Source organism: Arvicola amphibius, chromosome 3, assembly GCF_903992535.2.
Source record: "Arvicola amphibius chromosome 3, mArvAmp1.2, whole genome shotgun sequence".
Classification (NCBI taxonomy): Eukaryota; Metazoa; Chordata; class Mammalia; order Rodentia; family Cricetidae; genus Arvicola; species Arvicola amphibius.
Window position 1 is genome coordinate 146,108,849 of NC_052049.1, and position 27,321 is coordinate 146,136,169.

Below are 27,321 nucleotides of genomic sequence, written 5' to 3' on the forward strand. Positions count from 1 at the left end.
GCGAAGAGACACCATGACCGTGCGTGGCAGCTCCTTAAAAGGAAAGGAGTTAATTGGGGGCTGGCTTACAGTTTCAGAGGGTAAGTCCATGATCATCATGGTGGGGAGCATGGGGCCACGCCTGACACTGGAGCAGTAGCTGAGAGCTACATCCTCATCCACCAACCACAAAAAGAGAGAAGAGAGTCTAGGCCTGTCTGAGACTTTTAAAACCTCAAAGCTCACACCCAGTGACAGACTTCCTCCAACAAAGCCACGCCTACTCCAACAAGACCACCTCTTCACCCTTCCAATCCTTTAAAAAGAGCTCCACTTCCTGGTGACTAAGCATTCAAATACATGAGCCTGTGGTGGCCATTTTTATTCAAACCACCACAGATTTCTCTCTCAGTTTTACACTGTACTCAGCACAAATATTCTTGGTTTTGACATTCAGATTCTCCCTACTATGGGGTGGCTAAAAATTAAGTAATATCACTATGGCTCTCACCAACAGGTTCTTCAGGTTTGTGTGTCAGGCTGGATATAGAAATAGTGCTGTCCAACTTGATGGCGGAGAGTGTGCTCCCAAAATAAGTCACTAATGCCTCTCTGTAGGGAATGGGCCAGGGTTAAGGGTTTATGATAGAGGAGAACTATTGTGAGATGATGCCCAGTGTATGAGCACGTGCTGCATCTGCTCCCCAGGAGTGGATAGGGAAGTAGAGCATCCTGAAGGACATTGTATTTATGTTGCAGGAATGTTCTGTAGACACTTGCCTTTGTGTAGCCAGTGTCCCTTCTAAGTATTAGCTTGAATTTAAATGGCACATCATCTGGAAAGCCCTCTGGATCCCTAGATTTAGTTAGGCCCTGATACTCCACATTTTGGGCACCCATTCAGTTAATTTAGTTTTCTAGTGTTAGTGACTGTCTTTCTAGCTGTAGTGTGACCTCGATTCTTCAGTGTTCCCAATACCTGCTCATCTCAGGATTTTGTTGAGGAATGAAAGAACAACAACAACAAAAAATAATAATAATGTTAAGTGAAATGGGCAGCCGGACCGTGGCTTAGATCTATAAAACGGTTTCCCCACACAGTAAAACATTAATAACTTTGGGGAAGAACTCCCAACCATCACTGTTTAGTTGCCGATTTTAACAGAATGGCTATGGAATTATCCAGGAGTTGGTGTGAAGATAAAACTGGGTCTCTGAGGGAGTGCTGGTGGCTCTAGCAGTAGTTAAGCTTCTATATAGGCTAGAAGAGAGCAGCAGTGTGGGGGCTGGTCCTGAATCCAGCTTCTGGGGTGGCTGCCTGGAGACCTATCTAAGCTGTAAGACACTTGGCCTTCCTTCCCTCCCACACTGACTAGGGCTTAAAGAGTACCCACCACGACCTGTGGGAGAAACAGTACTTCGTGGCACCTTACACAACAGGTACTGGGTTCTTCTCTCCAGGAGTCAGGTGCATGCTGGGTGGGTTAAATACCTTTGAGTGTGGAAATTACTTAGTTGTCATTTATATAGAAGCTGACTAAAGAGCTTTCTCAAAGTAGTCTTTCTCAGGGAAGTTTTCCTTTAGTCCTAGGGAAATGGATGACTTCTGTAGTGAGAAGCGGCAGGGCTGTGTCCCGCCACCCGGCCGCTGGCTAGCTTTACACCCGAAATAATTACACGGAAACTGTATTCTTTTAAAAACACTGCCTGGCCCATAGTTTCAGCCTCTTATTGGCTAATTCTCATATCTTGCTTTAACCCATATTTAGTAATCTGGGTAGCACCACGAGGTGTGGCTTACCAGGAGAGATCTTAACCTGCGTCCATCTCGGAGAGGAGCAGCATGGAGACTCACTATGGTGACTGCCTGAAGCGTCTCCCCAACTCTACTTCCTTGTTCCCACAATTCTGTTCTGTCTACTCCACCTACCTAATTTTCTGTCTCTTAAAGGGCCAAGGCAGTTTTCTTTATTAATTAACCAATGAAAGAAACATAGACAGATAACTCTCCTCCATCAGACTTCCTCTTTGCACAAGTCCATAGCAAGAAGGCACTGCTTCCTAAATGCCCAGCACACTTCAGCCTCTGGCTCCCTTCCCACAGGCTTTACACTTTATAAATGTAAGAGGAAGTAGAAGGTTTAATTTGTACTACTTCATGTACCACTTACAGGCTTCATGTAACATTCTGAATATTATTACTGTTATTTTAACCTTCAATGCTGCAAATATTTGCTGTATGTCTGCTTTGTATTCAGTATGTTACAGAGTACTTAGATCACCCTCAATTAAGATTCTTTATTTTTATTGGTATAATTTTACATGAACATAAAGATGCTCATCTTTGCTCAAACAAGCATTATGACTTAGAATTACATGTCTGGTTGTTCCTGGCAACATTAACACACACAGCAGAGTTCACAATAACCTCTATGTGTGTCTTTGCCTTGATTCAATAGCTCAGAGATATTCAAAACTAGATTTTTATGTCTCTGTTCTTGACTCAATTGTTGAAAGATATTAGTGACTTTTATCTAATGGGATAAAAATTACTCTCACCAATAGAAAATGTCAGAGATCTAAGTGTTAATATATGGAGAAAGCAGTATACATTCTAAAAGATAGCAAAGTGTGCAGGCATTTTTACTGGTCCCTTTCTCTATATGAAAGGATAAATCAGGGGTGCTGGGCAGCCATGTTTCAAATTCTGTGTACTGTGGAGAATACACATCTGATGCTGGTGTGTGCTGAGTGTTTTGTTTCTTCCCCTGCCACTTCTGGGATTGTACATTGATTACACGAAAATGAAAGTCACTCTGCAGCCCATTTATGTTTTCAGAATAGTATATGTATTTAGTCTGCTTATGTGATGTTGCTGGAATTCTGGCCTTATAGCCCAGTCAGAGTTAGAGAATTGGCATACCCACTCCCTAATCATTAGGGTTACTTAAATCAAGTAAACCAATTAAATTGCTGCCCACAGTGAGAGATTAACAAATAATTGTAGTGCATTGTAATAAGAGTTATGTGACTCATCTTTGTCAGAAGGAAACACATAGCAAGTTTTTGGGACTGTGGGTAACTGAAACCAGAGAAAGAAAATCCTCACGGAAGGGCAACTACTGTTGCAGGTCAGCCCAAGTGCTGCCTAGGTGACCTTGCTGAATTTCCCCTTTTCTAACTTGTTCCTCCTAGAGGGCAGGGTACCTGTGGGTAAGAAGTCCCTGTTTGGGGACTAATCTCCAAAATATACAAAGAATCAAGAAATTGGTCATTAAAAGAACAAATAATCCAATTTAAAAATGGGGTACAGACCTAAACAGAGAACTCTCAACAAAGGAATCTCAAATGGCTAAAAGACGCTTAAGGAAATGCTCAACATCCTTAACCATCAGAGAAATGCAAATCAGAACAACTCTGAGATTCCATCTTACACCTGTAAGAATGGCTAAAATCAAAACACTGATGACAACTTATGCTGGAGAGGTTGTGAGGAAAAGAGAACACTTCTGCATTGCTGGTGGGAATGTAAGCTGGAACAGCCCCTTTGGATATCAGTATGGCGTTTTCTCAGAAAATTAAGAAACAACCTTCCTCAAGACCCAGCAATACCACTTTTGGGTATATACCAAGGATGCTCAATTATACCACAAAGACATGTGCTCATCTATGTTCATAGCAGCATTATTTGTCGTAGCCAGAACCTGGAAACAACCTAGATGCCCCTTGACTAAAGAATGGATAAAGAATATATGGTATGTTTACACAGTGGAGTACTACACAGCAGAAAAAAATAATGACATCTTGAAATTAGCAAATGGATGGATCTAGAAAACATCATATTGAGTGAGGTAACCCAGTCCCAGAAAGACAAATATAATATGTACTCACTTTGTAGACAAAAAAAAAAAATAAAGAAAAACCAGCTTATAATTCACAGTCCCAGAGAACCTAGACAACAATGAGGACCCTAAGAGAGACATAAAAGGATCTAATGTACATGGGAAGTAGAAAAAGACAAGATCTCCTGAGTAAATTGGGAACATAAGGCTCATGGGAGGGCAGAAGGGAATGGGGGAGGAAGGAATGGGAGCGGAGAAAAATATATAGCTCAATAAAAACAATTAAAAAAAGAAGTCCTTTTCTGAATGGACTAGCTGAAATTGATTCTGAGATGCTGTCAGACTGGCCCCTCCTCCCACATTGCCTTTGATGTCATGATAATCTTTCCTCAGTGCCTCAATACTGGGTAGTTTCCATGGCAGCAACTGGAAAGAACAAAAAGGAAGAAAGAAACAAGTTCCCAGATAGTCTGCCTGCTCCTGGAAAAGGCAGGAATGCTCTTCCCATGCGTGGCCCATCCCCACCTCTTATTTCTCCATAATCTCCTGATCCCAGGGGTTGAGAAGTTGACTATGGGTTTATCTGGCACTTTTGCTTTTAAGCTTTTTTGAATTTTATCTAACTAATAATTTAACGCTTCAATTCTTGGACTTCTTTCCTTCTCCGGTGACACTTGGTCTTGTAGGTGCCACATTTCCTAGGGGTCAGAAGGACTTTGGGGTGGTGACTGATAATACTTTTATGTGAATGGTTGAAGTCACTGTGCACAGGAGGCCTCCACACTGCTGTGTTATTTTCTCTTTAGCTTTCTTTCTGTTGTATCAAGGGAGCAGTTGGGAAAGCGGTGTGAAATCCAGGCATCGTCATGTAAGCCGTTGGTTGTAGCTTTAGGCATCAGGTATGGAAAGCTTTGCCTTATGATATCATTGTTATTGCTCGCCGCTAGGTGGCCCAGCCAAGCCCGTGGCCCTGCTTTGGTCGTCAGTCTGCCAGCATTTTGAGGTGACAGTGCTGCACGGGAGTCGTGAAATGAGCAAGAGCAAAACCTCATTTTGTTTTATATTTACTTATTTAAAATTGAAAAGTGCTCAGGAACTTTCGTTAGATTTCATTCAAACTTAGGCCTTATTAATAAAAGGTCAGTTTTTCTTTCTCGTGTAATAAGTATTCTGATATTTTCTATTCTGTTGGCTTCATGAGGTCATGGGATGATTGTTTTCCAGTTAAGAGTCTGGTTTATTAGCATCTTCAATGTCTCTCACTTGGCTGGTGTAAAACAGAATGTGTTTAAGCTTTTTGCCCTTTTGCCTTTCTTGATGCTTTACATTTGAGGATAGGATTTTCTGAAATTTAGGATTTCAATTTTAAACTCGGAAACTATCCAAAGTCCTTTCAGTATAATGACCACAGATATTCTTGCTTATTTTGAACACAGAGAAGTGATGCAGACCCAGTAAAAAGTTATCTCTTAGCTTATCTTTTAGAACCTTATTATCTGCTTATGATACCCATAACTGATAATGCCAGGCAGACATGCGCAGCCATGGAGTTAAAGGAGGAGCACCCCTTCAGGTTATCAGAAGCAGCTTTGGAAGGAGAACTTCCCTGGTCTGTCTGTGGGAGAGGGAACCTCTGGTGACAGGGTGGACTGTCCATAGCAGTGGAACTTTTGGTATAGGAAGCATGGTGGCAGGAAGCCTAGATCTCAAGACAGAACCAAAAGCAGACATAGCTTTCAAGCTGTGCCCCCCAGCGACCCACCTTTGCCAGCCGTATCTCTAATCTCAGAGGCTCCACAATCTCTCAACAGTGCTGTCAGCTAGAGGTCAAGGGTTCAAGCACAGGAGGCTGCGGGGAGCATTTCATATTTCTACTGTAAGGTTAGGCTTTAAAGGTTAAGGTCTGTGTGTGAAGATGTCACAGGTAGTCTTTCTCTTGGGCTCCTCTGCAGACATCTTAACATGCCTGAGGAGACAGTACTGATTCAGGTAGTGAGTTTCATGGACCCCTCCTGAGTGCCATGGTCCAACAGTGTTGAGCTAGTCAGGAGTCCTGAGTCTGTGGATGCTGGCGGGCAGATGGCAGGTGGGCGACCCTTCTCCATTCTCCAGCCTTTGATTTCACTACATTGATCGGGTGGTTATAACATCTTATTCTGTTTCACATACCTAAACAAAGTATGTCACCCATAAAACTAAAATTTCATGATAGGAACCTAAATTCGTCAATGAGATGGCTAGTAATATGAATAATTGCAAGTGTTTTACTTGGTTGGTTTGCTAGTTTTCTTTTGTATTTTAAACTGTCATACCATTTCCTGTGGTTATAAATGTTCATCCCTCTGTATGTTTTAACTGAAAAACAAGAGCCTCTTCAAAATGATTGCTTCTACCTGGTATGGTGGCAAATATCTGTACTCTTCTGTACTAGGGAGGCCAGGGCAGGAAGATTGTGAGTTTGATGTCAGCTTTGGCTGCACAGTGAATTAAAGGCCAGCCTGGGCAACTGCCTAAAAACAAAACAATTAACAGCAAACCCGTCAATACTGAGCTAAATCCACACAACTGAAAGATGAGGTACTGTACTGATATCAACTCCACTCAGAAGGGAGCAGACAGGCTGCAGACTGGCTCCTGGGTAGATTTAAGGTTGGGATTCTGCTTTTTTTTTTTTTTTTTTTTTTTTGCAAAACATAGAGAAAGGAAAGTAGATACACTCTCACCTACCTTTTTTTCTCCCCACCTTTCTTTAATAAAAATAAACCCAGCCAGATATATCTGGGGCTGGTTTGTCTTATGGGTCACAACATGTTCTCTAGAGCTGCTTTCTGAAGAGTAAGCTAAGCATTTGGTTGAATAACTCAGCTCTACAACTTATTGTTTACATGTGAACGTGGGTATTTTACTTCATTCACAGATAGTGATTCATAATCTAAATTTCAACACCAGCTCTCATTGTTTTAAAGCATGCCATTTCAGGGAAAACAAAAGCAAGTTCAAGTTTTACTCTGTCCACAAAAGTCTGTCTTTGGTATTGACCTATGATTCTCCCCGCCCCCCCCCCCCCCCCCCGTTAGGATTCTATCAGGTGTAATAAATATGCACCAGTGTGTGCTGCATTATAAATGGTATTGCATTTCAGATTACTTGTACCATACCAAAACTAAATTGTTGGAGCCTCTAAAATAATATCTTTACATTGAAGGAGAATAGGGAATTAGAGGATTGTAGAAGAATCTACCAGGGACTGTAATCTATCTTGACTCAAATATCAGGAGAGCCTCTTTGTTAAACCAGTTCAGGAAATGAGCATTAGAATGCTTTTTTACAAATGCATTTCTCAGCATCTCAACTCTGAGGGTTTTTCCTCTAAGTAGTACTTAATGGACATCTTGACCTTTCAGTGGGATGTGGACTAGGACAGAGGAAGAGGTTGAAGAATGAGCTCTGTCCTCCCATGGTCTGTAGGTTTTCATACCACACAAAGGACTTAGAGTGTGAGCAGGTGTGACCGTTCCCAGTTTCTGTGACTCCTTTACAGCCATCACATTTTCCTGTTCCCTGCTCTATTTCTTTTTTTGAGACAGGGTTTCTCTGTCTCAAAACCACCCTGGCTGTTCTGGAACTCACGCTGCAGACCAGGCTGGCCTCGAAGTCACTACTCAGAGATCCTTCTGTTGCTGCCTCCCGAGTTCTGAGATTAAAGGCATGCACTTGGCTCTGTTTCTGAAGGTCATGTTGAGTTCATGTCTGGAAAAGCATTAATCCGTTGCCTTTATTACTTTCTGCAGGTGGAATACATGTTGGTGTCCTTTGATCATGAAAATAGAAAAGTCCAGCTGGTGTTGTCTGGAGAAGATGTTCTTGAAACTCTGCAGGAGAAGGGGGAAAGGACAAACCCCAAGTAAGCTGATGGCCCGAGACTCAGCCTAGTGGTTCTGGAGCCTTTAGAGTAACCAAGACCTCGGTTCTTTTCTCAGATTTCGAGAAGCAAGATGACAGAGGTTAAGAGTGTAGGTTTGGGTCCCAAGTTATGGTTTCCAACTTCGGTTCATCCGCTCAGTTGATGAGTAGCCTTGAACAAGTCACCTGACCTCTCAGTGTCTCAGTCTCCTCGTGGCTATAAAGTGTGGTTAACACTAGTTACCTCAGGGGAACTCAGAACACCCAGCACAGTCAGCTCCAGTGTGGGAGGGTTGTTTGTTCTTCAAGACACATTTCTGAGAAAGAATGGAGATCCACAGTTCAGACAACTAGAGACAGTTTTCTTCCTCTTCTCATCCTTCCCCTCCCCCTCATCCTTTCCCCTTTCCTTCTTCCTCTCTGTGTAGCCCTAGAGTTCCCAGAGCTCATTCTGTAGACCAGGCTGGCCTTGAACTCACAGAGATCCTCCTGTGCTGGGATTAAAGGTGTGCACTGTCACACTCAACAATTTATTTTTCCTGATTAAATATTTCTTTACATGGGAGTAGAGAGGGGCCAAGGCCACCTACTCTCTAGTCCAGTTTCTATTTAGTTGTTTTGGGATGCTGCATTAGAGGACCCTGACATAGAGCTGAAAGCCTATCACGTGGGCTGACTCCATCCTGGACAGAATACCTATGTGAATTTTCAGTTACTTAGAAATATTTTAAACTCAACACTTAGCAGCTTTAAGTATTTGAAAAGCTATAGAAAATTTACAGCTTTTAATAAGCCCCTTTTATTCATTTGTACCTAATAGCTTTAAATTTTTTAATACAACTTTTAAAAATTGTAAAGTAAATGGACCACAGTAAAAGGATAAGCTGAAACTAAAATGACTTCTCTACAGCCACCCAACCCTCTGGAGACCGGAGTATGGGCGCTACATGATCGAAGGGACACCTGGACAGCCCTATGGAGGAACCATGTCCGAGTTCAACACAGTGGAGGGCAACATGAGGAAACGCCGGAAGGAGGCCACTTCTGTGCTAGGGGAAAACCAGGCTCTTTGCACGATAACTTCTTTTCCCAGGTTAGTTTCTGCATCAACGTGTTAGAACAGAGGTGTCAGACTAGAGGCTATGAAGACCTGGCGTTTCCCTTTACAGTTCTCACACTTGTACCTTTGTACCGTGCAGCACTGTCATCTTCAAAGTTCACGTCAAGACAAAGTCTCTCTCTCACACACACATAACACACGGACGCACACACATGTCTCATATTTTAAGTGAGTTTACAGTCTTATGTTGACCACCTTCACAGCTAACCTGCAGCATGTGGGGCCCGTGGGCTGAGGGTTGGACTTGCCTACTGACGTTTGGTAGACTCTTGGCTGCTATAGTATTGCATAGCATCTTCAGTTGGTGAGAGCGCACGTGTGGACTGGCTGGGAAAGACCCTGTGACTGGTGGCCAGTTGGCAGTGTGGGGAGACCGAGACTTTGGCCTACTGGGGAAGAGCCAAGCCCAGGGGCTCCTCTCATTAGACTGTAGCTGTTGCGCTTGCTCACATTCTCAAAGAAGCATAGCATCTGTCCTCCAGCTGACTCTGAGCTATGGCTCCCAACCCCCAGAGTGCCTTTGAACACTGGGGAGGAAGCATGCTTTCACAATCTGGCAGATATCTAGCACAGATAAGGTGAGATCAGGGTGTGGGGCAGCACCGAGCTTCTTGGGCACTTTGTTCCTGGTGTACTCTTGCCAGATACCAACTGAACAAGCTGAGTCACATTCGTGTGGTGCTGTAAGCTTAGGGTTTGTAACCAAATCTAGCTAGGACAGTAAATACCCGCAAATAAACAGTGAAGATTAGAAAGGGGTGCATGAATGCCCAATATTAAATATAGTGCCCCTAGGTGAGATCGGAGTTCTACTCACAAACCTCACTTGTCTAAGCTAGATGTCTGCCTTCTCTATGGGGGTGACTATTCATAACCTTAAAATACCACATTATTAGCCAGGCTGTGCTGAAACACACTTTTAATCCCAGGACTCGGGAGATGGAGACAGACAGATCTCTGAGTTTGAGGCCAACCTGGTCTACAGGAGCTAGTTCCAGGTCAGCTAGGAAACCCTGTCTCAAAACAAAACAAAACAAAACAAAAAACCAAATAGCAACAGCAACAACAAAACCAATATACTATTCTGATGTTGCTTTTTTCCTAAGCACACGAGCTTTCAGCATCGTGCCGTCCATCTTAGAAGGACTTATTTTCAATAGGCGTTATGGTTTGTGAGCTCCTTGTGTAGAACCTACATATGGGAGTTCAAAACTTAAAGTCAGTCTTCAGACACTTAGAGATGCAGGAGCCTGTTCTGTTCCAGATCCAGGCAGACTTTGCTCTGCAGAGCTGAGAGCAGAGCAGAGATTAATCAAATACCCATTATATAAATATGCAATCTGTATGATAGAATTAGGGAGTGCAGTGGGGTGTGGCTGTGTGGTGGATTCTGGGGTGGAGGAAGGCCTCACCAAGGGAAGATGATTGAGCAGTGTCTAAAACTCTAGGAGTCGCTTCATAGGGGAGGGAGCAGAGGCCTGTTCTGGGGAAGACGAGTCACACAGGCAAGACTGGAGGGAAGTAGAAGAAAGCAAGTTAGCTGTTGTGACCCGGAAGCTGAGGTACAGGTGATTGGCGAGGCGGGCAGGTGTTGGGAACTTTGTTACTCTAAGAGCAGTTGATGGTTCTGTATGGGATAGTTGTTCTTTGGAGAAAAAGTTTTTAGTGACTTCTTCCACGATAAAGAATGGAAACAGGAATAGGTTCCATCAAAAACTCTGTAATTCTTAAAAAAAAAAATCCAAGTTCTGTGTACTGGGATGGAAATTTGTTGGCTTGTAAATGAAATAATAATAATAATTACTACTGATTTAGTTCTTCAAAACCTCCTTGTAGGGCTGGAAAGATGGCTCAGTGGTTGAGAGTGCAGACTGCTCTTGCACAGGACATGAGTTCGGTTCCCAGCACCCACACTGGGTGCTCACACCTGCCTGTCGCTGCAGCTCCAAGAGCTCCTGTGCCTGCCGCCTCCAAGGGCAGCTGCACAGACATGCGCACACCCACACACACAGTTAACACTAAAAACAAATCTTAAAGCCAATCCCTGTGCAGCAGACGATGAGGCTTTGCTGTCGTGGGGTTGAGGAGGAAGTGCTGTGTGAAGTGTGAACAGTGGGGTTTCTCTAAGAAGAGGCACAGCTCTGTAGTCTGCGATAGTGCAGTTAACTGAATTCGAATAACTTTACATGCAGTGAAAATCCAGCATCTAGTCAGTCTCGCCTCACTTGAGGTTCTCGTAGTTGTTTGGACAGCATGGCTGACATCTCCATCACTGCCGCACGCTCTGCTGGGCAGAACCAGTGAGAGGTGCGATGGCGCTGTGATGTCAAAGTCTGGATTCTGACTTGAGGGTCTGTCTAGCCCAGCTGGCTCTAGGAAGCTAGGATTCCCCAGGCTAATGTCTGTCACGCTACTACAGGACTTTTTTAAGTTCACAGACTCAGAAAAGGTGCACATTTTCTGCACGAATGCCCAGGAGGCCTTGCTGCTAGGAACTGTTTTCCAGATGAGGGTCACAGCTTCAGTTGTTTATAGGGTGATGGGCAGCTTGCAGGGACTGGACTGTCCTTACAGAAGGTCCGGGCCAGTCTTCCGCCAAGAGCCCGCTTTGTTTTGCATTCACTAACTTGGAAGGACTGCCTTACCGCAAGTGAGGTCTTCTTGAGGTTTAATTAGACAATAAGGTTGGATCTTGGACATCAGAGGGCATCCTGCTGTAAATTGGGGCTACTAGAGACACTGTTTAACCTTGAGGGATTCCTGAGATCTGCAGAGGCAATAATCAGGACAGCTGGTCCAGAATCACCAGGAGACTGGAGCAATGTAGTAAATAAGGTTGAAGGTAATATGAGCATTTGTAGCCAATGAAAAACATTTCCAAAGCAGTGTTTTACCTCATAACAGCATGTGACCAAGGGATTTGTTCTGGGGAAAGCTGAGCAAATGTTTCTGGATGCTGAGTGGAGGCTGATAAAGTTAAAATCAGCTGGGATAAGCAAATGAGATCACAATACAAGGCAATTGGAGAAGAAAAAAAGACCCCAAAGGGGCCAGTATTCCCAGCGTTTCCATTGTTGGGAGCACTGCGAGGTCCTCCAGAGTGAGGAGTAATAGAAATCAGATGTCGATTTATTTATATGTGCATTGGTGTTTGCCCACACCTGTGTCTGTGTGAGGGTGTTGGATCCCCTGGATCTAGAGTCACAGACAGTTGTGAGCTGCTATGTGGGTGCAGGGAATTGAACTCAGGACCTCTGTAATAACAGCCAGTGCTCTTAACCACTGAACCATCTCTCCAACCCTGGAAATTAGATGTTTTTAACCATTGCAAATTATGGTGATACTATAGCTAATCGATTCTGAAGCCATCTCTCATCTCTTCCTTTCTCAATTGGTTGCAGACTAGGCTGCCCTGGATTCACACTGCCTGAATACAAACCCAACCCAGAGGAAGAAGGTGCATCCAAGTCTCTCTTCTTTCCAGACGAAGCCATAAACAAACACCCCCGCTTTGGGTGAGTGTGGCTCAGACAGACTCTGCCTTCTGGTATACAATATTTGGTCTGGGAATTCCTCCTAAGCATGTACTGGATTCAGAGGAGACAGTAGACACACATCTGCTCATGTCCACAGGAGCCCCAAACTATTTCACTAACTGCGTCCAGGTTTGCTTTGCCCTTTTCTAAGTCATCCTTAAAGTCCTTGGCTCCTTTCCTTCCCTTTAATTTGCAGGTAGTTTTCAGTCCTAATTCTGCAAGCATGTGTATTGGGAGGTTTCCTTTACCTGTTCCTTTCCCACCGGGATCTGCCATCGCTCTGTATTACTCTGGGTGCCATGACAAGGTCAGATGTGGACAGCACCTCTTAGAGCGTAGGCCTTCTTGTGTTTTCTAGGTCTGTAGTTTATAGTTTAATTTTCAGCTTTTAAGTTGCTTTAGGTCCTGCACCAGCAAGATCTTTGCTTTCCACCTATCCTGCTGACCCAGTAGGGGACGCTAGGAGTCCTAGGAGGCTGCTCCTTTCACAGTCCCCACTTCTGTCACAGCCAAAGTCTCTGCTTTCAGAAGCCCCCGCCTGTTTCACATTTAAAATCTTTGTAAGGGTAGACAAAGATTTATTTATTTGTTCTGCTGGTTGTTTTGTTTTGTTTTGGTTTGTTAACAGGGTCTAGCTACATAGCCTTGGCTATCCTGGAACTCGTTGTGTAGAGTAGGCTGATCTCAAATTCATAGTTTCCCGGCTGCTGCCTCTGTCATGCTGGGATAAAGGCATGTACTACCATGCCCAGCTAGACAAAGATTTATAAATACAGTTTCCTTGAAACATTTTCATGTGTTTAGAGAGAAAAATATTGAACTTCAAGAAAATATGGACTGTGATAGTTATTCAGTGCTGGCACCAGAGTTCCTCACGGGAAAGGAGAGCACAGGAAGTCCTCCAGCTGTGTTCTGACCAGCTGAGGGAAGCAGGCATCAGAGCAGATGTAGTGTTTAAACTAATCTTCTAGTAGTCAGACTAACATAAAAATGGAGTGAACCTAGTTTTATAATTTTTTCAACCTGTGTAAATTTATTTTAATCTGTGTCAAGTGTTATTGCAGTTTGTAATCAGTTTAAAAAAATTGGCAGAAATTTTTTCCTTTCTTTGTGCTGTTAAAATCGTGTGTTTGAATTAGAACTAGTCACAGCAGATGCTCAGTGGTTATAGTGTGTGCATCAGCTGGGAGTCAGGTTAGTGCTGCAGAATTGGGGAACTGAGGCAGGTAAAAAATTTAGACTTCAATGATACCGAAACCTTAAAACCAAAACCTAAGTTCTTAAATTTGAGTAAAATCATTGTATTTTCTATGGGAATTGTTAGAATTCACTAGACTGTGGCTGGCCTTGAACAGCTGAGCTGGACCTTGGGTTAGCACTAGATAAGCACGAGAAATGGCACAACTCAGCTGCAGATGCCAGGCCTCTATAGGAAACTCTAGAGCCGCATGTTACATGGCTGTCTTGGCATTTCAGTTAGAAGTAGGATTCAGTTCCATTCCTCTTAATGTTCTCAAACTCTATAATATGGCAGTCTTGGTTAATCTCCTTTTGTTTGTTGGTTTTAGTACCCTAACAAGAAACATCCGGCATAGGAGAGGAGAAAAGGTCGTAATCAACGTGCCAAGTAAGTCTGGGTGTGGGGTGGCGCAGCCTGTTGAAGTTGTCCTTGATTCTCAACTGTTTCTTCTTCTTTTTAATTAACTTTTAATACAGTATTTAAAGACAAGAACACACCATCTCCATTTGTAGAAACATTTCCTGAAGATGAGGAAGCAGCAAAGGCTTCTAAGCCAGACCATATTTACATGGATGCCATGGGATTTGGGATGGGCAATTGCTGTCTTCAGGTACTGCTTCCATTACTGCAGGGGCCAAGTGTCCTCTCCTTTCTTCTTTCTAACTCTGTGCATGCTTCTTGTCTAAAAATCACCCTTCAATCAGATTCAGAGATAACATGCTTTTCTGGAATGAGACTGTTTTTGTAACATTATTTATAACTGTCTTTTAACTAAGAATTTAAGAGTTTACCACAAAGATGTGTGGTTGTTAGTGAACTTAAATGCAAAGTACTTGTGAATTCTCTTTCTAAAAGCCTGAGTTTTACTGCCACCTAGTGAGAGCCTTGAGGATATTAGACAAGACGTTATCTCTGAAAATGACCTCTGCTGGGAGAATCCAGTGATTTTGTGACCCAAGGGAAAAGTTCTTTGGCATATAAATGTTTACATTTGTGTAGTCACCTCATTGTTTAAAGGGAATAAATACTCAACAGCCTCTTGCCTTGCCCCTGGCAAAGTTACACAGGAGATATGATTTCTCTGTTCACTTAATTAACATTTTTGTTTGGCCTAGTCCGGTAACTGATAGCCCCTGCCAGTGGTTGTGCCCACAGCTGGAATGGGGAACGCAGAGCTCCCACTCCCATGCAGGCAGGCCCATGGTTGCTTGGTGACTCTGCCCCGCCTTAGTCATTCAACTTCCTCCACGCTTTCTTTGGCTCATTTTATTAAACTGGACCATAGCCTCGGCCCAGAGGCCACAGAACTCAGCATTCTTCTCAAGGCTGCAGGTGTACACGTTTGTCACATAAGCCTCCAAACTGTTGTTTTTAAAACTACAGATGTAATCCAGATTGACTACCCAAGTCAGACTTTCCCAGGCTGTTTCTATAACATGATAAAGGACAAGGCATTTTGTTTCCTCCACATAAGATTAGGATAAGATTTAGGTAAGATTGGATATGTGGCTTCCAAACAGAGGCCAGTCCCTTCCCTTAGAAATGGTCGCACTTCATTTAAAAAGAGGCTGATTTAACTACATTATCTGCTTTTCCATCTTAAATACAAACATTTCTAGAATGGACCATTAAACTCTAGTACTTAATACCTGGCTTCAGTATTCTGTGAGTGCTCTGGGCACCCAGCCTTGTTTAATACCGAACCAGGGAAGCAAGTTACTGAAACACAACACCAGAGGGACAGCCTCTCCCTTTGACACTTGATTTATGCAAAATAGGGCAAACAAACATTTTCATGTGTGAAGAAGACACAGTTCTCTGTTCTATTTAAGGCGTGAATTTAATATTCCCCATAACATTCCACTTTAAAAAGTTACAGTCACATAAAATTAAAATGTGTAATAAATGAGATGAATTCACAAACAGCCACAAACATTCCTGACTAGAACAGAAAGCACCCCAAAAAGGATGGGAATTTTTTTTAGTTGATGGAAGACTTAACTGAACAAAATGAAACAGCTTCAAATTAGTGAGCTTGCCGAGGGCTAGTGGTGCTTGCCTGTGTGTGGCCCAGTGCTGCAGAAGGGCTGTAAGCTCAGGGCATCCTGGGCTCCGTAACGAGATTTACAAAGAAAGTAAATTTTCAGTCTTTGGACTTTTTGAGAACCATTTAATAAATAAAAAGGTCATGACCTGCTATGAGTTTGTTGGGTTTTTTTCCACTTAAGAAAATTATGTGGCTTCAAAACTGAATTCTAGGTAAACTGTAGATTCGGTTTCTAACATCTGTGTATTTATAGTTCCTCCTCTGCCTCTTGTAGGTGTCATGGTAACATTTCCTCCTATGTGATCCTTTCAAAGGAAAGCAAAAGTGAGAGCTTGCTGTGTTGTGCCTCTGCTAAGGTGTCAGAGTGCCTTGGTTTTGCTTCTCCGCTAAAGGCAGCACCTCCAGCTATGTTCGTACTGCTTCAGCTCTAGAGCCGGGGAGGTGGCCAGGAAATCTACTTCATGTAACTGAGACATTAGAAATGGAATTTTCAAATTTCAGTTGCTGTTTTTCTTAGATTTTTCTAATCCTGACTTTCCAGGATGTACCTACTGCTGTTTCCCAGGCTACCTGAGAAAAGTCAGTCAAAATCATTCAGGGAAAATGTTCATTACATTATCTGCAAAACCAAAGATACACAAACAAAGGAACACACAGTATCAAACACAGAAGTCCCATAAAGGAACTAGACCAGCTAAGAAACACAAGCCCAACAGAACCTGTCACAACACCTCGAAACACTTGGATCTTTTAAGTCTCAGAGGTTTTAAAAGTAGCTCTGCATACCTTTCCCCACGTTCCTGTCTTTATTATCCTCTTACCTTCATGACCCTCTGTAAATTTAGTAAGCGGGTAGCAGACACTGCCCCACATGCTTAGGATTTAGAATGGCAAGACTAAGTCCTATAGCTCAGCCCTAGGTTTTAGGAAAGACCACAGTCGATAAACCGTGCTTCACTTATCCAGTCTTCCCCTTCCACATTGAGTCCTTACTACACATAAAGTGTCTGCATGTGTGTGTGCATGTTTGCTTCCTTCCTTCCTTGTGTGCACAGACCAGAGACCAACCTCAGGTGTCATTCCTCAAGTGCATCCACAAGGGTCACTCACTCATTGGCCTAGAGCCAGTAAGCCTTAGGGATCGGTCTGTCTTTGTTGCCCCAGCTCCAAGACTATAAACACTTGCCAAATTTTGGAGGTTCAAGTGATCAAACTCAGGTCCGAGTGCTAACAAGGCAAGCATTTCACTGGTCTGAATCCCTGATCTCACAAGTTGGTTTCTAAGTCCCATGTCACTGGAGAAGCTACCTTGCTTTGCTTGTCAGTAACCTCATCTTCAGCCCTCCTCAATTTTTACTGTGGCCTTTGAAACCCATTTTCCTTGATGGCTACAGCATTGCTTCCCATTGTCTTGATCTGCGGGGGCTAGTGATGTGTCGGTAACTGACGTGTGCTGTTCACGCTAGCACTAACATGGAACCCACAGAAAGATCAGGATACCGACCGTTTAAACAGTTGTTTCAGTAGCCAGTTGCCCATGTAATTGAGTAGGTGTGTCCCCCATGGAGCTTGTTGGATGTCAGAAGGGATAATTGAGATATATAGATAAGCCGTCAGAACTGAGACTCTTAGTGTACTTGGTAGCCACTGATCTTTCAAGGGGTAAGCACATACATTATTTTCTGCATCAGGCCAAACAACTTTTTGTTGTTTTTGTTTTCAAGACAGGATTTCTCTATGAAACAGTCCTAACTGTTCTAGAAGTCACTCTGTAGACCAGACTGGTATCGAACTCACAGAGATCCGCCTGCCTCTGCCTGAGTGCTGGGTTTAAAGGTGTGTGCCACCATGTCCAGCCCAAGACAACTTCTAAACAAAGCTCATCTCTAAAGCCTTCTTATCCGTGACCCCTTCTTCTCAGATTGACTTCTTCTGGGGCCTGATGATGACTTTATGTTGTCATTTTAATCACTTTTATTCTTAAACAGGTGACATTCCAAGCCTGCAGCATATCTGAAGCCAGATACCTTTATGATCAGCTGGCCACTATCTGCCCAATTGTTGTAAGTAGAAAGTATGTCTTCCTTTAAACATATCTGTGAAGAAAATAAGACCACAGGTGCTATTTAATTAACTAATAATACATAGATAGAGAACTGAGGAGTCAAGCTATTGGTATTTATGATAATACTAAATTTGAGTATGAACATCCTTTCTCCCCGTGCTAAGTATGTCCTCGTGTTGTAGAAGAGAAGATTCAATAATAAATAAAGCCTTGGCGTTCCTTGTTGTACATTCTGTTTATAAAACAGCAGCTGGGAGCCTACCAAGGACTGCATGGGCTGATGAACGGGTGGGAGCCTCCCCGTGTGTGCGGCACTGTGACCTGCATTTGCTCATTGGTGTTTTTAGATGGCTTTGAGTGCTGCATCTCCATTTTACCGAGGCTACGTGTCAGACATTGATTGTCGCTGGGGAGTGATTTCTGCATCTGTAGATGATAGAACACGGGAGGAGAGAGGCCTGGAGGTAGGAATGTTTTTCTACTTAAACTTTTGCATCAAGCAGGTAATGTGTGCATATTGCACATACTTGCATTTTGAAGTCTCTCTTAGATGTTTACCCTCTGGGTGTTCACATAAGGGAAGAGAATACATGTGGTGAGCCTGGCTTTGTTTTAAGTGGGTATGTGAGGAGGAAGGTGGGTGGTTAGTTTGGGGAGGGAGGCAGTTTTTATCCTTGCTTAAAATCTGTATTAGTTCTTGCTTCTTTTAAAAATAGTGGTAGAAGTCACACTGACAGCTGTTTTACCAGAGAGTCCTGGGCACTGTGTGAGTGCTGCATGTCCATTGGAGTCTGTAGGAGGTGCTGTTGTCAGAGGACTGTCTCATCCACAGGCTTAGGCTGTGCCTCGTAAAGACAGATCAACACTGTTAGCATTTCTTGTCACACTCCAGAGTGTGTATCACCATCAGCCATGGAGAGCCAGGCGCCCAGGTTCATCGTAGATGAGACTCCAGGACAAGGGCCTGACTGGACATCTGTGTTCTAAGAGGCTTCCACAAAGGATGTCTCCACTAAGGGCTTTTCTGGTCTGGTCCTGTCCTAATCACCCACAAATTGTTGAACATACTTTATAAATAAAAACAAGCTTGCAGTTTTATTATTGTGTGTGAAAGAGAAAGCGTTGGGGAGTGCAGGTGTTCCTCAGCTTGTGTATAGAGGTCAGAGAACAACACTGTAAGTCAGTTTTGTCCACCATGAGTTCTAAGGGTTGAACACAGGTCAGCAGGCAAATGTGCATCTATTGAATTCCTGGGTGTTAATTTTAGACCATGTCTTCTGTTTTAGCCTCTGAAGAATAATCGCTTTAGGATTAGTAAATCTCGGTATGATTCCATAGATAGCTACCTATCTAAGTGTGGGGAGAAATACAATGACATCGCCCTGACCATCGATCAAGAGATCTATGAGCAGCTCTTGCGGGAAGGTGAGCAGCCCTCCTGCTAAGCCGATCATATGTGCACCTTTTGTTCTTCAAAGCGCTTTGAACTTTTGCTGACTCCTGGTCTGGTTTCTGTTTTTAGTGTGAAGTCTCTAACTTTTCTTATGAGGCTGCTTGTTCCTAAAGTTTCAAGTTCCAAATACTTGTGAGATCTTCTTGACTTTTAGCAAAAGGAACTTTTTGGAGCTCTGTATCTAGGTCCACACCAGTGCCCAGCAGGCATTGTGTGAGGAGTGAGTAAACTCCGACTCTTCCCCAGTGTCCGTAGGATAAAATCCTGGGCAAGGTGAGAACACTGAACCACCCAGCCACTTCCTACGTCTAGACACCCTTTCTTCAGTCTGTGGACTTAGAAACGGTACGAGGTGCCTTCCCTTTGCAGTTAGTCCCTGCGATCTGTCTTTGCAGGCATTGATCATCTCTTGGCACAGCATGTTGCTCATCTCTTTATTAGAGACCCACTCACCCTTTTTGAAGAGAAAATACACCTGGATGATGCCAACGAGTCTGACCATTTTGAGGTATCTCCCATTCAAATGAATTTCACTTCACAAACTTTTGTTTTCTAACAGGTCACACTCAACAAAGTCCTAAAGTTATAACTTTCTCGTATTTGTAAATTGGGAGGTATTAGGTATAGATAGAGGGTAAAGAGTCTTCATCCCTCATTAAATACACGTCATCTGTGTTCTGAATGTGTAGAAAGTTGATTTTATTCTATTTCTTTTTGTTGTTATAGAATATTCAATCCACAAACTGGCAGACAATGAGATTTAAGCCTCCTCCTCCAAACTCAGATATTGGATGGAGAGTAGAGTTCAGACCCATGGAGGTGAGACACGTGCTTCCGCTCAGAAGCTCCCTTCTGACCACTCCCCACCCGCCTAATGTTCTCCTCAGAGGGCTTTGAGTTCATTCGAAAGCAGTAGGAATCCAAATGTGCCTATGAATAGCAACTCCAAAAGCCGCTGGGAGCTGATATCAGAGTGTGGACCTGGAGAGAGGGCTCCAGCCTCAAAGGGGGACGATGAAAGTGCTCAGGAACAGTGCAGTCTGGAGGGCTAGGGAGGGGAAGCTGGGCAGGCAGTCGATCCCTAACAGTCTGGTCTTCACCGCTAGGTGCAGTTAACAGACTTTGAGAACTCGGCCTATGTGGTGTTTGTGGTTCTGCTCACCAGGGTGATCCTCTCATACAAACTGGATTTCCTCATCCCACTGTCCAAGGTAATGGTGGGTGGTTAGAGCCATGAGTAGAGACAGTGCAGAGGTGTTCACTTACCGTGTGCACTGTGCAGTTCCAGCCTGTCCTTGCATCGTTTTCTTATCTATCAGGATAAACTGTCTCTGCTTTGACTTTGCTTTTCCCCCTAGGACCAAATTTATCTCTCGAGGCTTTGTTTAAAGACAATGGCTGGAGATGGTCCCACAAACTAGTGCCGCCCTCTAAAAGTTCATTTGGTCAATGTCAAAATTAGGATGATTGGAGGCTTATTGGTAGAATTTAGGCAAAGGTCTCAGTGCAACCAAACTTGGGATGTTTGTGGAGGATGTGATAGCATTAAATTACCAAATTAAGAGTTATAAATCTCACCCCAGGAAGACCAGAGAAGAGGCTTCCTGGAGGAAGTTGGCCAGTAGAGTTTTTGAGTCTGTACTTGCTCAGAGGCCACAAAGGTTTTGTGTGTGGTCTAAGGCAGTCCTGAAGGTGGTCAAGGCCATGAGTTCTTCTTGACATAGTAATGGGTGGGAAAGACTGTTAAGTAGAGTGGAGGCTCTGCTGCTGTGGACTGCTGCCAAGGAGTCAGGCCACAGAGAGTCAGAGGGGCTTTGTCAGAGCCAATAGGAATTCAGAAGCTTATTGCCTGTGGGTATGTGCTGACTATGTGAAATCCACCCAAAGAAAAGTCCTCGTGAGTTACTCATCTAGGCTTCTGTTCGTGAATATGACTAGCTGTCCTAAAGCTGGCAGAAAACTAAGAAAAAATATCCTTAAGAGAAGGTTCAGCGTCCTAGTGAAGCAGTTAACTTCAGCACCCAAACCTAGATTTTATTTCTCTACTGAAATGTCCTGAGCAGGAGAGACGGTGAGGACACCTGCGAGGGAGAGAGGGTGGCGTTACTTCCTTACTGGATGTAATGCCAGAGAGGTTGAAAGAGCACTGTCTGAGCTCCCTTCCCATCCAAATGAGTTCTCTCTGTTGTGTGACCTAGTTTGTTTTCTGTGACTTTGGCAAACACAATGACCAACAGCAACACAGAGCAGGTTGACTTTATCTTAGGATCCAGGTCCTCACTCACCATGAGGGAAGTTAGGGCAGTGCTAACGGCTTACTTGCTTAGCATCCTGCTTTTCTATATAGCCCATGATCACCTGTGCAGGGGTAGCACCATCATGATGGGATTGACCCTTCTCCCACATCAATCGGCACCAAGAAAATACCCCCCAGTATTTGCCAACAGTCCAGTCTGATAGAGGCAGTTCATCAGTTGAGGTTGCCTCTTCCAAGATGACCCTATCTTGTATTAATGTGACATAAAAAACCAACTAGCATTCTGTGTATGTGGAGGTGGGGAGGAGATGCTGTGTGGCAAGGGCCACTTTCTCAATGGAATTATTGGGTTACATTCTCCCTGTGTCCACAGATGACAGAGATCTCTCCTTTGTTTATGGTTTCCCTCCTTCAGTGTTGGTTTTGTTTAGTGGTAGAGTGGAACTTAGGACTTCAGGCATGGGAATCTGGTATTCTACAATTCAGTTACACTCCGCTGCAGTCTGAGGTCTTGAATAAGGGCTCTGTTCTCATTCAGAAGGGCAAAGGTGCCCAGGATTCTAATCCTGTCACACTGGGGATCGGGTACCATTGTGTAGATTTTGAGGTTACATGGACACTCAATTTTGGGCAAATGCATAGACACTGAGAGAATAATACTTTTAAAACTAAGAAACAAAGAAAATGGTCTGGAAAGATAGCTCAGCAGTTACTAGCACTAACTGCTGTTGCAGAAGACCAAGGTTTAGTTCCCAGCACCCACATGGTCATAACCAGCTTTAATTCTAATTTGGGGCCGGGGGGTTCCAGCACCCTCTTCTGGACTCTGGGCACTGTATACACATAGATCAATTTATCTATCTATTTATCTGTCTATCTATCTATCTATCTATCTATCTATCTATCTATCTATCTATCTATTTTGGTTTTTTGAGACAGGGTTTCTCTGTAGCTTTGGAGCCTGTTCTGGAACTAGCTCTTGTAGACCAGGCTGACCTCAAACTCACAGAGATCTGCCTGCCTCTGCCTCCCAAGTGCCGGGATTAAAGGCGTGTGCCACCACTGCCTAGTGTGAGTGATTCTTTACCACCACAAAGAATAAGAAAAATACAACACTATTAATCATCAGCGGCAGGACACGCTAATGCACTTGGGAAGCTGAGGAAGGAGGATAACAAGTTCAATAAGCTTGTCTCCATAAACAAGAACCTGTGTCAAACATAAAAAATAAATATGAAAAGAGCATTTGTTTAAAACTGATGTTAATTCCAAATGACTGGCTCAAGAGCAAGAAAAAGAAGGAAGAAAACTTGTTAGCATTATAAAAGCAGAGCGAGGAAGGGAATGTGAAGATGTAACCCACAGAAGAGAAAGCAGTAAAGACAAGAGGCCACAGAAAAGGACCCAGAGATGGCTGTGCAGGTACAGGCTCTTGCCTCCAAGCCTGGTGACCTGAGATAGATTTCCAGAACTGACTCCCACACAAGCCCTCTCCTGACACACAGAAAGATAAATACATGTAAAAATGCTTTTAAAAAGAAACAAGTAACATCAAATTGTAACACTCTAGTATGGCTTGCTTTTGTAAAACATTTCCAAAGCAAGGAGAAATGCTGGAAATAAGAAATACACAGTGACCTTTTAGAAAGATAACAGGAATAACTTAAGTCTTAAAAGAATTCATGAATGAGTTACCAGGTAGGCAAATGGCATTGGTAACTTTGCCCTTGGTGAGCCAATACTGCATACCTGAAGGAAGCCTGCTGCCCCTATGCTCACTTAAGTGAGGCAGGCTTAGGGAGAACACAGGCTTGAGACCAAGATCTCAGGCCCTCCCACATCTCAAGGCCTTGGTAAGCCTTAGGAAGGAGCATTTTCTATTTGTGTTACGTAAAGTGAGCTCCTCTTCCCGGTGTTTGCAGAAGCCAGCATGTGAGGAGTACGTCATCTGATCTCCAGCTGTGAAGCATCGGAGTGCTGCAGGCTCTGGCTTGTTCTGCCCAAGATGTTCTGACTTAGTCCTGACTCTTTCTCCATTAGGTTGATGAGAACATGAAAATGGCACAGAAGCGGGATGCTGTCTTGCAGGGGATGTTCTATTTCAGGAAAGACATTTGCAAAGGTATCATGTGTTCGGGTTTCTAGGGTCGGTTTATGCTGAACAGGCTGCTGAAGCTCCTCTGTGCTCCCCTTGGTTGGCAGGTGGCAATGCCGTTGTGGATGGGTGTAGCAAGGCCCAGACCAGTTCTGAGCCAGCAGCAGAGGAGTACACCCTCATGAGCATAGACACCATCATCAACGGGAAGGTACGGCCTGAACGGCGCTTGTCATCAATGGGAAGATACAGTCTGAACGGGGCTTATGCGATGAGCACCAGCTGGCAGAGTTTATAATGTGTTCTTCTTGTAGGAAGGGGTGTTTCCTGGACTCATCCCCATTCTGAACTCCTATCTTGAAAACATGGAAGTAGATGTGGACACCAGATGCAGTATTCTGAACTACCTAAAGCTAATTAAGAAGAGAGCATCTGGTATAGTAGATTTTTTCCCCTTTTCTTTGTCTTGACTCTACAGTATTTGACTCTGTGACATGCCTAACAGTATGTCACACTCGAGCCATGCTCCTTTTTTTAAACATTTGATAATTCTACAGTTGCATATACCTTAAAATCTTAGGATCACAGTTTTAAATTGAGAAAGCGTTTTCCCCCTTCCCTGTAGAAAATAATGATACATTTTTAAATGTGGTATTTCGATGAGGTGTGGTGGTTGCGGTGCCAGTCTGGTGTCATCTATGTGTATTGCACGTCACTGAACTTTTGTCAGGCTGAATAGCCACGGCTCCAGTAGCCTGCACCGCTGGCTTGTGTGCAGCTCTCAGCTTGTGCTGCACAGCAGCCTTCCGAGGACCTTTGTCAGTTTGAGATCTTATTTACCATGCCTCACTGGCCTTGCCAGTACTTACACGGGGAGCAGCTCATGCAAACCTTGGTGTGAGTGCTAACAGCATCTTGACAAAGGTCATCTGTAGGAGCACATCACCTCCAGAATATTTTATCTACGGCTTCCCTTTTTATTCTATGTGCTCCTGAACTGTAGGGACCCTATAGTCCTTTGAAGTAGTCACATAACGGCATCACCTGTAGACATGGCCCACTGGCCAAGAAGGACAACATAGCTCTTATAAACAATACTGACTCCGTCCCTTAAGAGCTGGTGGTGTCAGCCTATAGGTGGCATCTATCTAACTGGGTATGTATATGCCTGTTGCTGTCCTGCAATTGTCCGTTTGTCCCCATTAGCAATCTTTTGAATGTGATGAAAGCTATCCTTTTAGCTCTCAGCGTGTGACACTCCCAGGCCATGCAGATTTCATTTCAGAGACGTGTGTTTGCTAGTCATCAAGTACCCACTTCTTAAAGCACCTAATTGTTTTCTTTCAGGAGAACTAATGACAGTTGCCAGATGGATGAGAGAGTTCATCGCCAACCACCCTGACTACAAGCAAGACAGTATAATAACTGATGAGATAAATTATAGCCTTGTTTTGAAATGTAACCAAATTGCAAATGAATTATGTGAATGTCCAGAGTTACTTGGATCAGGATTTAGAAAAACAAAGTACAGTGGAGGTAAAAGTGGCTCTTCAGACTAGACATCAGCAGAAGGAGTGCATCGCTCTCAGCGAGTGACAGCCGCAGCGCTGACTGCTGGCCCAATCGGATGCCGCGACCACCAACACGGCCTGTGGTTCTGTGCTGGTGGCCAGCGGTGACTAGCAGCTTTCTTCAGTACGTAAACCTGAGTTTGTACATGTATATACTAAAGTATTTTTATGATTAACAGTGTATTTTAATAACATTGTATCTAAAGTCATAGTGAACTGGCTTGTACATTTTGAATCCTTACTCTGGAGCAACTAGTGTGTAGGCAGTTTTGTAAATGTAATTGTACGATAATACCTGCATTCCAGAGTTTTAAATGTTTACTGTAAATCTTCCTTTAATACTACCTGGGCCCTGATTCACTGAAATTTACTTAAAAATGCCTTCTTGTAACTGTCTTTTGAGTTGCCTCCTTTGCTGCGTACGTAAAATCACTGGATTGCACTGACGCCCGAGGGTGAGGTCTTTCCCAGAGCAGTCCCACGCTCTCACCTGGACTGAACTCTGCCGGCTCTTAGAAAAGAAACTCCGTCGGGATTTGTCTAAAATATACAGACTCAGTTCATGTGTAGAGAATACTGGGGGTGATTTTGTTTTTGAAAAGCGAAATCATTCCCTTCTGTACACACCAACAGCTCTGTCAAAGCTGGTGTCTGCTCGTGCACGTCCACCAGTTGTCTGGTCACTGTGCTGGGGAACGTCAAATCAGTGCAGCTGCCAAGGTTGTTACTCTTTCTCTGGCTTGCAGTAAGCGTATTGGTAGGCTGTCTTCTGACAGCCGTCATTCCAGATTTTCCCTGGGGAGTATTCTGCATTCTGTTTGCTTTCTCTGTAAAACTCAGATCAATCATGAAATGCACTAATTTTTGTGAATCAGGACCCTAAATGTTCAATTGTAAATAATTTGTTATATAGTTGCTTTAGCTTTATGTTATCTTCTTCACTGTTAACTAAATTTAACTATTCTGAAATAACTGTACTGTAGATTAAGCCAAGCTTTATGGATATAAATATTTACACTGTGATGCCAATTTGGAAAGATTGCAATAAAGCTGCTTCAGCTTAAAATTCTAAGGACTAGGATTGGTTATATATTTCATTTATTTTGGAAATTTAAAGAAAGTCCTTTTTTTCTCTATAATTTTGTTATGTAAGTCAGGTTGTAAAAAGAATAAAATGTTTGTGGTATAAGAAAATAAAAGAATGGAAATCATGGGCTGGCGAAATGTCTGTGATTTAGAGCACTGACTGCTCTTCCAGAGGTCCTGAGTTCAATTCCCAGCAACTGCATGGTGACCCACAACCATCTGTAATGGGATCCAATGCCCTCCTCTGGTGTGCAAGCATACTTGCAGACAGAGCACTCATACAAAAAAAAATGGAATTCATATTCAAAAGCTAGTGCGTGTATGAGTGGTTTTATGGGTTTTTAAGTTTTTGTTTTGTTTCTAACTATGTTACCTGAATACTGATTCTGTACCCACTCTGTAGATCAGGCTGGTCTTGAACTCACAGACACCCACCTTCCTCTACCTCCTTAGGACTGTTAAAAGCATGTGCCAATATGCCTAGTCTTGGTTGCGAAAATTTTTAATTAGGCCTGATTGTGTGGTGTCACTCCATCAGCTCCCCAATCCTTTAAGAAGAGGACCAGTACTAAAGACAGGCAGATCTCCCTCGGTAGCTAGCTTTCACACACACCTACCCCCGTAGAACAGTGGCAGAGACTGCTTTGTCTTGGAAAGTGAATTTTCCTTTTAATCTCAGCCACTCTCATACTTCTGGGCCAGAGATGACCTGGAAAATATAGTCTACACTGGAGACACTTAGACTAAAGAATTAACAAGCCCTGCAAAGCTGTTTTCAGCCTGTCTGGATCTGAGTCCACACTCCATGCCCTCACATAGACTGAGCTCATGTAGAATGTTTTTATTGGTCCTCACCTTGACCAAGTGGAGCCCAGACATGAAGGAGAGACAGTGTACATAGCAGGAGGGCTATCCCAAAGCAAAGCATCCCTGGCATGAAGAGACAGTGTACATAGCAGGAGGGCTATCTCAAAGCAGTGCTCGCATCAGGCAAAGGAAGCAAAAAGAGGGATTTTTATTTTGCTCAGGGACTTCATTCAGAAAAATACTTTAGGGACATTCCTAAACATGATCAGTTTAAGGTGATAATTTAAGAGGGAAAATGGGTGTGCTTAGTTTGAGAACAT

The 27,321-nt window shown here is 43.4% G+C and overlaps 1 protein-coding gene across 1 annotated transcript in view; it reads left to right on the plus strand.

Moving 5' to 3' along the window:
* The window catches only part of Gclc (glutamate-cysteine ligase catalytic subunit), a 40,644-nt gene extending 14,464 nt beyond the window's left edge, over window positions 1-26,180 (plus strand). Inside the window, exons 2-16 of the mRNA XM_038321674.2 lie at window positions 7,613-7,725; window positions 8,635-8,817; window positions 12,246-12,359; window positions 13,949-14,007; window positions 14,097-14,230; window positions 17,656-17,730; window positions 18,080-18,196; window positions 19,019-19,157; window positions 19,581-19,693; window positions 19,912-20,004; window positions 20,292-20,396; window positions 23,483-23,564; window positions 23,645-23,748; window positions 23,852-23,972; window positions 24,885-26,180. Coding sequence (XP_038177602.1) covers window positions 7,613-7,725; window positions 8,635-8,817; window positions 12,246-12,359; window positions 13,949-14,007; window positions 14,097-14,230; window positions 17,656-17,730; window positions 18,080-18,196; window positions 19,019-19,157; window positions 19,581-19,693; window positions 19,912-20,004; window positions 20,292-20,396; window positions 23,483-23,564; window positions 23,645-23,748; window positions 23,852-23,972; window positions 24,885-25,096 — 1,764 coding nt within the window. The 3' untranslated portion in view covers window positions 25,097-26,180. The remainder of the gene's footprint in view (window positions 1-7,612; window positions 7,726-8,634; window positions 8,818-12,245; window positions 12,360-13,948; window positions 14,008-14,096; window positions 14,231-17,655; window positions 17,731-18,079; window positions 18,197-19,018; window positions 19,158-19,580; window positions 19,694-19,911; window positions 20,005-20,291; window positions 20,397-23,482; window positions 23,565-23,644; window positions 23,749-23,851; window positions 23,973-24,884) is intronic.
* The last annotated feature ends 1,141 nt before the right edge of the window (window positions 26,181-27,321 follow it).